Source organism: Xenopus laevis, chromosome 7S (genome assembly GCF_017654675.1).
Source record: "Xenopus laevis strain J_2021 chromosome 7S, Xenopus_laevis_v10.1, whole genome shotgun sequence".
Classification (NCBI taxonomy): domain Eukaryota; kingdom Metazoa; phylum Chordata; class Amphibia; order Anura; family Pipidae; genus Xenopus; species Xenopus laevis.
This window is the reverse complement of record NC_054384.1, coordinates 25,174,074-25,185,855: the sequence shown is the minus strand read 5'-3', so window position 1 is coordinate 25,185,855 and position 11,782 is coordinate 25,174,074. Positions and strand designations below refer to the sequence as shown.

The 11,782-nt window shown below is 38.3% G+C and overlaps 1 protein-coding gene across 3 annotated transcripts in view; it reads left to right on the top strand.

Annotated features, from left to right (window-relative positions):
* Nucleotides 1-11,403, top strand: part of kif20b.S (kinesin family member 20B S homeolog) — a 68,713-nt gene extending 57,310 nt beyond the window's left edge. For 2 of the 3 annotated variants that reach the window (XM_018226900.2, XM_018226898.2), the window contains 5 exons: nucleotides 199-267; nucleotides 4,793-4,894; nucleotides 6,218-6,356; nucleotides 6,459-6,604; nucleotides 10,658-11,403. In XM_018226900.2, the coding sequence (XP_018082389.1) occupies nucleotides 199-267; nucleotides 4,793-4,894; nucleotides 6,218-6,356; nucleotides 6,459-6,604; nucleotides 10,658-10,735 (534 nt within the window). In that variant the 3' untranslated portion in view covers nucleotides 10,736-11,403. The remainder of the gene's footprint in view (nucleotides 1-198; nucleotides 268-4,792; nucleotides 4,895-6,217; nucleotides 6,357-6,458; nucleotides 6,605-10,657) is intronic. The other variant, XM_018226899.2, reaches the window with a different exon arrangement.
* Nucleotides 11,404-11,782: the final 379 nt, after the last annotated feature.

Genomic DNA, 11,782 nt, shown 5'->3' with positions numbered 1-11,782 from the left:
AGAACATTTATCTAATAGAAAACATTTGTACTGTATATTTGCCAATTTTCGTGTACGAATTGTTGTGCCGTTATTTTATTGCATTTATTATTAGATCTAATAAGGGTGTTTTGAGCAATAATTTACAGTATTTTATCTTGCGGTCAATGGCAAATGTTACAAATGAAATAATGATGTCTCTAATTAATTTCCTTCAAGAATATAATGCGCTCAAGCTGCTGGAAAATTAAATGTAAAGACAGAGCGGAATCTGGGGGCATTTGTCAGGTATTTGACTTTATTGCTGGGCGTAGGTGAATTTGTTACCCATAAATCATCTTTCATCTCATAGATCCTTTTCATAAATAACTGTATAGTGTTTCTCTTTAGCTGAGCACTTGTTTTATTATGAGCATTTTCTTCTTTGCCTTTTACCCGTCGAAATTATAAGGTTCACGGTGACTATAAATGACATCATACAGGTATGGGATCCATTATCTGGAAACCCGTTATCCGGGAAGCCTGTCTCCCGTAGACTCCATTTTATCTAAACAATCCAAATTTAAAACATTATTCCATTTTTCTCTGTAATAATAACACAGTGCCTTGTACTTAATCCAAACTAAGATATAATTAATCCTTATTGGAAGCAAACCCAGCCTATTGGGTTAATTTAATGTTTATTTAATTTTCTATTGGACTTAAGATATGAAGATCCAAATTACAGAAAAATCCATTATCCAGAAAACCCCAGGACCAAGTACAACAGTTAATTAAAGGGATTGCTGGGCCTTGTGTATAGTAGATTTTAGTGAAAGTTAATTAATCGGAACACTTTTGGGAAATTTTAAAGTTCTAGAAGTTCTTGTACCTTTAAACCTAAGCCTCATGCACATTTTATTTAGTCTCTTGTTCCAAGCCAAGGGTCCTCATTTTAAATACTGCATTAAAATTCACTTTATGTGAAGTATGTTAAGTGTTTGGAAACTGTAATGAAGCAGTTTTTAAAGCTTAAATGGGCAGTGTACACCATTTTCCAACATGAGGTCAATGAATAGGCCTGTGCTGAATATACTTTTTCCTATACTTTTAATCAAGAAACATCTGTTTTTTATTTCTTGCCCTAAACCAGAAATAATAAAACCAGTTTAATTTCAGCACTTCTGACACTTCTGTTCTGCCGAGCAGAGGAAAAGCAGATCATTTTACAATTCCGCAGATAAGCCCTCTGTACAATAAGCTGCTCTTTCAAAGGCTGCATTTTAGGTTTACCTTTCAATTAACATTTAGTATGTTATAGAGTGGCCAATTCAAAATAACTTTTCAATTGGTCTTCATTATTTTTTTAATTATTTGCCTTTTTCCTCTGACTCTTTTGAGCTTTCAAAGGCTTTGTAAGGCTACATTCCTTGCTCATCTTTCTATTCAGGCCCTCTCCTATTCATATTCCATTCTTTTATTCAAACCAGTGCATTGTTGCTAGGGTAATCTGGACCCTTTAACCAGCTAAAATTGCAAACTGGAAAGTTGCTGATTAAAGCGCTTAATTACTCAAAAACCACAAATAATAAAAAATGAAAACCAATTGCAAATTGTCTCAGAATACAACTTTCTACATCATACTAAAAGTTAACTCAGAGGTGAACTACCCCTATAAGGAAGGGAGGGGTTTGTTTACACAGAGCTCTTAATTGGCTTTTTATCTTGTTTATATGAGTGTAAGTTCAGTTAAAAAAATCTATTAGTGCTTTATTGTGGCAAAAAGGAGACATCCACATTTAATCCTATTCAAAGAATTATGTTTAAATGTGGATAATGATGTTTATAGAAAAGATAACACAAGCCTCGGTACAGCTAAAAGAAGAGAACACTATACAGTATTGAATTATAGTGAGTCACTTTCTCTATTGTCCTGCAATTTAAATATTCAATTTTTTTAAATTATAACCCATGGGTAAGTCATTCACTACCTGTGTAAAGTGTGCTTGTAATATGCAGTGACAGAGGGAAAGATATTCTGCACTGTTTTATACCAATAGGCCTGTTCCCTTTATACAGAACAGATTTTGAAATGCACAAAGGCACAATGCATACTGCCTACCATAGGGCAAAAGGTAAGTCTGAAATGCTGTCATTTACACGCCTGATGTGCAAGTTAGGGATGGTGGATGTTTACATTCCTCTTTCCGGCCCTCAAATACAGTGCTGTCAAACGCGACAGTTCTGTAATCATGGAGAAAGTTTTTGAATTCCCTTTTGGAGTGCAAGCACCGGCAACAATTTTTAAGATGCAGAGTAGGGCTCAAAATGCAAAAAACATGGTAAATTGTTTTTTGCATTTTGCATCCTGCCCCTATACATAATAAATTAAACCTTTTATTTTAACTGAGAAAGTTTCATCCATATACATATTGCAAAGCACTTTTGTTTAAAGGACAGTAATGTCAGTAATTTTGCCTTAACATTTCAGGACAAAATAGAAAATCTCACTGTTCTGTAGCCCCTACCATTTGTATTAGTTGATCATTATTTGTTTTGCCTCCTTGTGATCGTAACATTTCATATTACTAACTTTAGATGATGAAACACTAACACAACTCTGAATCTTGTCTATTGATGGAGTCTGTCATTATTAATGGAGTCTGTCATTTACGGTTAAGGGTAAATGTAAAATGCAAATCTTGGGGAATTGCCTCAAATCTCCTGAATCAGAAACGATCCGCATCAGTTACGTCTGCCGCTGCCACTTTCCCCGAGGAAGAAGCCTAAAAATATATTTTGTGACATTAACCTAAAGTGACTACCCCACTTTGCTAAATGAAATTATCAAACAATATAGAGTTTGCAGATCATGTCATGCCTCCATATGTGAGACCATAGGGGTCATTGGCGACCACAAGAACAGTTGACCAGATCTCATTGCAGTCAGTTGTGTGTTGATTAACGGTACGGGAAATAAAATGTACTCTTTGCTTATAATTTCACTCCGCTTCCTACATCCCACTCCAAATCAAGCACTGCTTCCTATTGATGCAGGGGAAATGCAGAGCTATGGCCACCATTGAACATTCTGTAGCTACAGCAGGGGTGTCCAAACTTTTGGCTCGCAGGGCCACATTGGAAAAAGAAAAATTGTCTGGGGCCACATAGGAAATACACAAACACGTTTGATTTGTAAAAGTAAAGGAAATACACAGAAAATAACTACAATGCCAGTTGGATAACCAGATGGAGCTATACACTGGAATATGGGACACCTGGATATTAAATAGACTTATTATTATATTATTATTGCTAACTGGGCAATGGGCAGAGTCCCCCCTCCTCCTATATCCTTTGCGACATGATGTTTCCTCGGGAACCAATTTGGGCCGCATTCATATGCATCCTGGGCCGCATTTGGCCCTCGGGCCGCAGTTTGGACACCCCTGAGCTACAGGGTCCCCTTCATGTCCGGCATCACTAGGCATAGCACAATTGCATCCAAAGAATCAGATGCATGCCTTACTCTAATGCCAAACACGGGCTTCAACACCAAGCAGACTTGGAAAACTTTTTGCACAGAATTGGGTTAATTTTTGTTAGGAGCTACACCCCTTGTGCCCACTGACATTCTTAAGGGAAATGCTGCACTATAGGGGAAAAAATCATGGTGATTGTGCTCAAAATAGCCAGGAAATAGTGCCTTATGTCTTCCATTTTTACTAAGGGAATCAACATAACTACTCTAGGAAGAATTAATATGTGTAAAATGAATATAAGTATACAAGTATAATATACATATAGAGCCCAATAATGACTGTGATTGGCTATTTCATGGCCTTTTTGTGGACGCTTGTTTTTTACGTAACCAACACTCCAAGACAGAAATTAAAAAATAAGGACCTGTTTTGAGGACATGAAGAGCAACAAGTTGTTCAAGAACCACTGGTTGGGGATCACTGCCTAATTGTATCTCCAAAAATGGCAATAAAAGACTAGCCCAGTGTTCTCTTTCTATTCTCTGGCATGTTAGTTACATATCTAGTGTATCCACTACGCCTCATCCTGTCTTGCACTCAGAGATTAGCCAGTTTTTATTCCTTATTTTAATTACCTAACGAGATTAGTAAATTAATTGTTAAAAATAAAATATATATTATATATAAAGAGTGGGCGCTACAACATGGAGCTGGCCACTGCTCCCATATAGACTATAACAAGGGTAAGTTGTGCTCACCAATTTTTAAACCATTAAGCGGGAGTGCAATGAGGCTGTGAAAACTATACAACATAGTGCTTTTTAAAAATGTGGAAAGGCGCCAAAATCTCAGTGCTGTCCATTCGCTGTGATAAAATTTAGCCCTATTTCGGATACCCACAAAGATCGTTGGTGGATCCCCGCATTTTGATCATAGTTGCCCTCTTTTAGCCCTTCCATCCAGGTTAGGAACAATGTATAAGTTGATATCCCCGTCTTAGAACCTTACTGCTAAAAATGGCAATAAAAGCCAATCTTGTGCAAGCTCAGTCCCAATATGCGGTTACCATGTTGTCTAGGTTCTAACTTTTTCTCTGGGGGAAATATGAAGACTTTAAGAACAGTTATATGTATGAGCACCTGTGCAACATTATATTTTTGTGATTTTACAGCAGGGTCCTGGGTGCTTAAATGAGACAAATGTTTGGCCTCAATAACTGCAACTCCCAGCACCTTCTTGGAAGCATGTCTAATCGCTGCTTTCTTGTTGGTGAAGTTTCACTACAGCTTTGTGAACTACAGCTGTTACCTGATCTTTCAAATATACCTGTATATTGTTTCTCTGTTTTGTAGGAAGCTGTAAAAAGTGAAAATAAAAAAAACACCACAGCAAGGACAGGTGTAAAGACTCCATCCTCCCAGTCTAGCATTGCCACTGATAAGAGTGAAACTAAGGTTTGTATTTAGTTCTCTATACAGAACATCATGTATTTAGGAACTAAGCTGATCTTGTATTGCTCCTGAATACCCAAACAAGCAAATAGAAATATACTGTAGTTCACCCTTATTGATTGTAGGTGGATTCTCCTGCAGGGGTGTCCTGTGTCCACACCCCAAAATGACACTATCACAATTTTCCCCAATAAAAAGCACTTTGCAGTCATAGTTACTGCCCTGGATTTGTCCTGCTTCTTACCATTATACATGATTGTTGCTCCTGAATACCCATACATGCCTGGGATTGGAGTCTGACCCCTGCTAGCTGTTCTTAACTGGATGTGGTTGTACTGAAAATGTACTGAAGGAATGGACATAATGTTTGCTTTCCAATAGTAAAAAGTGTATGTTAAAGGAGAAATCAACCTATGGGGGAAAAAACCATACCCCCCCACCCCAGGTAGAAATCCATAGCATGCTTGCTTTCAAACATACCAGTTATCTGATGACCGTGGGATATTAGACATGGGGGGCAGTGCTGGAAGTCCCAATTCACAGATGAAAAAGGGGACAGGACTGAAAAATGGATCAAGCTGGGGTAGATCAAATGTAGAGTTGGTAGTGGTTTGCCTTGCTTAGGTATAGCCTTATATATTCTGGAATTTTTCAATAATGGCACAGCACTGGGTCACTATTTTAGTGCAGTAATCACTTTTTGTGTCTACGGACTTAAAGGGTAAGTACACATCCCCCTTTTTAACAGGAGTTCAATGAATAGGGCTTGTGAAATTGGACATTCTACTTGCTGACTCCCACAAGCACAATCAAAGCTATTGAGCAGTCCAATTATAAGCCTCTGTATAACTAGCCCCTCCCTTCTCTAGCTGCAGCATGCAAGATAAAATAAAGCTCATTATACAGAGAGCTACTCGGTAGACTGCTGATTTTTTTGTTTTATTATGCCTGTAGGGATCAAAATTATACTGATCTCCCCTAGAACTTTGTGTACAACTTGCCTCCACTTATCTATTAGGTCCCCAAGATATCCAGGGAGTGTGCAGTCCTGGCAGAATTCATTTTGCATTTATGGTTCATCCGTTCTTATGGCACCTTACTAATTAAGTATATACAGACTGTGTTTGTATTAAAAAAACAAAGTACTTATTATCCTTTGGAAATATTATTTATCATCTCTGTCCTTTCATTTATTAGTCTTTTTCTCTTTTCCATATTTGATTTGGAAATTCTTCTCTTTTTCTGCTCATGATTTAAGTTTACGGTATATTGCAAAATAAATTAAAGAATTTAAAAAAAAAAAACTTTTATGTAACATATTTATAGAAAATCCAGAGAAGCACCGTGAGAAAGCAGCCATCCGTTTCGAGTACAGCGAGTACAATTTCTTCCAGGAAAAAAGATGGAACCCTGCAAAAACTTGGCGACTTTTTGCAAAGCTCACCTTCAATTTTCCAAACCAAAGGTACTCCTGGTTTGTGATGAATTTTATTCATCAGTTGTGAAAAATGTTTCCCCAATTCCCAAGCCACATGTAAAACTGTCCTTTTTTTGTTTTAATTAATAGCAAAGAAATTTCTTGAGACAATTGCTGCCCCGAAAGCTCTGGATGTCGGCATCAGTAGAACAGAGACTGAGAACAAGCCAAAGAAAAGCAGGAGAAAGTTATACACTACTGACATTTCTGTGCCGCTGGACATCCCTGCCAATTCTGTGAGTAGGAAGTGTATCTAATACAAGTAATTCTAAAATATTACTGCTTTGTGTTACACAGTTCAGCATGTGTGTGTGTGGGGGAGAGGTGTGTGTGTGTGTGGGGGAGAGGTGTGTGTGTGTGGGGGGGAGAGGTGTGTGCGTGTGGGGGGGAGAGGTGTGTGTGTGGGGGGAGAGGTGTGTGTGTGTGGGGGGGGAGGTGCATGTGTAGGGGAGAGGTGCCTGTGTGTGAAGTGTATCTAATATAAGTAATTCTAAAATATTACTGCTTTGTGTTACACAGTTCAGCATGTGTGTGTGGGGGGGGAGAGGTGTGTGCGTGGGGGAGTGTGTGTGTGGGGGGAAGAGGTGTGTGGGGGGGGAGGTGCCTGTGTGGTGGGGAGAGGTGCCTGTGTGTGTGTGTGGGGGGGAGGTGCGTGCGTGGGGGGTGAGATGTGTGTGATTATGGTAGGTAAGAAGAATTTCACCGGCACACAGGAGTTGCAGTAGCAGGGCAAGCCCTTGCAATTTTATTATGCAGTAGTGCAACGTTTCGGGGTCACGCCCCTTTGTCAAGCTTGACAAAGGGACGTGACCCCGAAACGTTGCACTACTGCATAATAAAATTGCAAGGGCTTGCCCTGCTACTGCAACTTCTGTGTGCCGGTGAAATTCTTCTTACCCTTGTTGTGAGGTGGCCGATTCCTCTATCACTGGGCACCAGGATAAGAACCTTTGGGAGTGTGTGGTGTGCGGCTTCTCCAAAGTTTACTTGATTATGGTAGGTACCATAGACTCCACTGGGGAAGGGACTGATATGAATGCAGTATTATTATTATTATTATTATTATTATTGAGGATAGTAACAAAAAAATAATTTATAGGACTAGGTGTGGGCCACCTTTTATGATATATATATATATATATATATAATTTATAGTTTTTTTTTTTTATTGTATTATTTTAAATTGAGCTACTTAAAGGGATTGTTCTCCTTCCAACCCTTTTTTTTCCGTTCTTTTCTTTAAGACCAGAAATTAAGACTTTTTCCAATTACTTTCTCTTTTCTATCTTTGACAGTTATTCTATTATTGAAGTGTAAAGTTTATATTTCCACCTTCTAAAGCAACTCTGGGAGGTGGAGTTGCCGACCCTGTAAACTGTTCTAAGTTGATACATTTGTTGTGTTTGTCCCTGCTGAGCAGAATCTCTGGGGTTCATTACAGGCAGCTGTTAGAATTGATACAATAGTTGCTAATACTCAGATGCTGCTAAGCAATGTATCAACTCAATTGTAACAGTTCAGAGTCTGCACCTGAATTACTGAGCTGCCAGACTCAAACACCAGAGACATTAAAGGATAAGCAAACCTTTAAAATATGTGAATGTAAAATTGACAAGGTTGCTATTATAAGCACTTTTGTCATTTCCATTCATTATTTATTTTGTTTTTTTTCCAAGATATTAAGGGGAAAGAAAGAAAGAAGCAAGCTGCTCTTCTGCTTAGGAAAGATGTGAGAAAGGTTTATATTTTTTCAAATCAGAAGAACATCAGTGAAATCTCTCTCTTTCTCCTGACAACTTCCTGGACTACTTGGTGGTCAGACCGGTTGGAAAATGACCACAAGGTGGCGCTGCTGTAACAATTAATTCATAGTAACAGTGCACGAATCCTTTAATCTTGGAATTCAAATAAATAATGAATGAATGTAAATGACAAAAGTGCTTAGAATAACACCTTCATCCATTTTACATTCACTTATTTTAAAGGTTTACTTCTACTAAACTTAGATTCCGGAAAAACTGTAAAAAAAAAATGGAAGGTAACTGAAAAAAGTCTGTGGAACAATCTGAAAACCATTCTACTGAAAAAAAGTGTTTGGAAGGTTAACAACCCATTTAAGCAAGTGGTCTTCTATGCTTTTTTAATTCATTCTAATTAAAGGGAACATAGCTGAATTTTTCAGTCTGAGCTAAAAAGTTCTGTCAGTTTTTTGAAAATTATATGTGTATGGGTCTTTTATAGGAGAACTAAACCTTAACAAAGACGTAGGGCAGAATGTTGTACATTATGTTTTGAGCTTCTGTACCAGCCCATGGCAACCACAGCCGGGAAGATATGTGTCTCCAAAGATGCCCCAGTAGCTCTTCATCTTCTTTTCTGCTGATTCACTGCACATGCTCTGTGCTGCTGTCACTTACTGAGCTTAGGAACCCACTCAAAATATACAGTACACATAGAATAGAAATGTCACAGTATAAGGCTAATTCGTAAATTACCTAATTAGGTATACGGCAGCTCAAAAACAGGTAGGTAAGAAATCACTGACACTCAAAGGGCAGGTGCAAGCAGGGACAATCCCTTGCGTTTATTAGCAGAAAATGCAACGTTTCGGGGTCAGGCCCCTTTATCAAGCATCAAAAAAGAAAAAAGAAGCCCAAAAACCGGCCCAATTAGCATCAGAATGTAATAATCAGCCCTGTAACATTAACTTATATTACAGACCAACCTCATTTTCTGCTGGATAATAAGTGACGAGCCCTAAGCTTAGCTTCTCAACAGCTGCTCAGAGCCCACTGAGCATGTGAGTGTCACAGACACTCTTAACAGAATCCAAGATGGGAAATGCCTTTTGCATTTTTGGGTTTAGTTCTCTTTTAAAGTATACTGACACAATCCTAATGAGGCATTGGAACTAGTCGATGTATTTTTTTTGTTCATTACATGCCCTATTAGCAAATGCTTCCATGCTGCCGATTTCAAGCTTTGCATAGGTTTACAGTTCTAAAGTGCTACATGTGAAGTGCTGAGTGCCTCATAAGAAACCTAGCATTGCTCTATTATAAAGCTCATATACATAAAGAACTATGCTAAAGAACGGTCATGTAATAACAAGAGAGGTAATCTGGAGAATACAGAAAATAGAATAAGTAGAATACTAAAGTCTTATTAAATAAATGCACTGCTTACAAGGAAAATGACTTACCTTTTTAGTACATAACACCTGGCAAACTAGTGACTTGCATTCATGTTTATACTGTACACATACAAGCTATTGACTTATACATATATTATATATGATCCATTTCTTACTAATGGAGAACTCGAGCAAATGAAGGGCTGGAATTTTATTTAAAATGTTGCTATTAATCATGAATATTTCTAAAATATTCTTCCACTCCTCAGTGCAGGAAGTAGCCATCCTTCTACTACTACCTTCAAGCCAGGGGCGTAACTACAGAGGAAGCAGACCCTGCAGTTGCAGTGCAGGGGAGCCCGGGAGTGTAGGGGCCCCAGTGAGGCCCTAATTAATGAGCAATTTTAATATATCTTGGTAGGCTAGGCCAATATTTTGGGACCCTAAATTGAATTTGCTGTGGGCCCCCGTAGCATCTAGTTACGCCACTGCATCAAGTGTTTGGCTTAGTGCATGCAGAGCAAGCAAAATCCCCAGCCTTCTGTCTCTTGCATCTTATTGGTCCCTGACAAAGCCCCAGCATGAAGATTATAATACAGTATGGCGACTGCATAGGGATGAAGGATAGAGATGGCCACAGTTTTGTGAATAAGAAATAGAGCATCTCAAATATGGCAGTTGGGGGGCATTTAGTGTAAGATACACTTTCCGGTTAGATCAGTACAATCTGTGTGCTGTGCCAGGAATTACAGCTGTAACCATATCCGTGCCGTTGATCTCTCTGTTCGACAATACAACATAGTTCCAACTGAAATCTGGAATGCTAGAACCTTCTTCACTGGCACACTGGTTCTTCCTTGCATTTAGGGGTTAACCAAAGTAACTGCAACCGTGAAATTAATCATCTAAAAAAAAAAAACTGCAGGAAATAAAACGTGAGGTTTGACAGTGGATATGATTGTCTACATGAACTAAATGTTCCATGAAAGTGTATCTCCCACATAGTACCGGTGTTCTGCATCTTTCCCTAAATGAATAAGGATTAATCTAAAAACAATGGCTTGCTGAAATGATCCGTCTGCCAGCATTTGTCAGAGATGATATTTAGCTCCTAGAAAAACTTACTTATGCTCTCTGTATTTTTCTTTTTTTTTAGATTGTTCTGGATACAAAAGAGAAGGAGAGTGATCATCTTATAATGAAAAGGCGCCTAAGAACCAGGACCGCTAAATAAATACTGTTATTATTCCTTCGTTTTTATACCATGTACATAATTTGTAATATTGCTGCTGATTTTATATTCCTGTTAAAGCTGCCTGAGAACATTTTATAATTATCCTTATCACTGTAATTTAAATTGAGTTTATTCATCGTCCAAAATGGCCCTTTCCACCTGCATAATGTCCTTTTCAATGTAATGTGCAGAAGAAATCTACGGAAAAACTGCAATGATATGGCCTACTTTCCTCTTATTTAAGTAGATGGGACACCAATTCTGGTAGTGAATACCATGGTGTTCCCTGAAAGAGAGAGTGTGGTTATGTCCTTTCTGCAGGTAGTTTATAGTTGGCATGATAAAATGAGCCCTGGATTCTTATATAGCTAGTGTCAGATAGGAGGCACAGTATACCCCACAAAACAAATCAGCAGCCCACAGAGAAGCCCTCTGTATAAACAAACCCCACCCGTCCCCCCTGCTTTAGTTAGGCCTTTAGATTAACAGAAGCTCATTAGTGAGCTGCTTGGTTATTAAGTTCAACTTCAGATTTTGCCCTGTTTTGTGGGAAAAAAAAATAAGGCTTACCATAAATCTTTTTTTAATGGAACAATTGCAAAAAGTATATTCAACAAAAGCCCATCATTCATTTTACTACAGTTTGAGGGGGTATACTGCTTCTTTAATGTGCCATTATTAGCAACTGTTTTACTCAGGATAAGTAAAAAAGACTTCTGCTTTTAAATACCAAGACTTGAGTGTAGAGAAAAAATGATTGCTGGCAGTGTGAGATTCCATGCAGCATCTTATCTCTGTTTTGTGCTGCCAAAGCCCATAGACAAGTTCATTTGCCCTTTGTGTTTTCCAAGCAGTCCCTGAATATTGGTCAACAAATAAACTGGGGTTAATTTGTAGGGATGCGCCGAATCCACTATTCAAGGAAGTGAAAAATGTTTCCCCCTAATTTGCATATGCAAATTAGGGGTGGGAAGGGGGAAATATTTTTTACTTCCTTGTTTTGTCAGTCTTGCAATTTCCCTTCCACCCCTAATTTGCATATGCAAA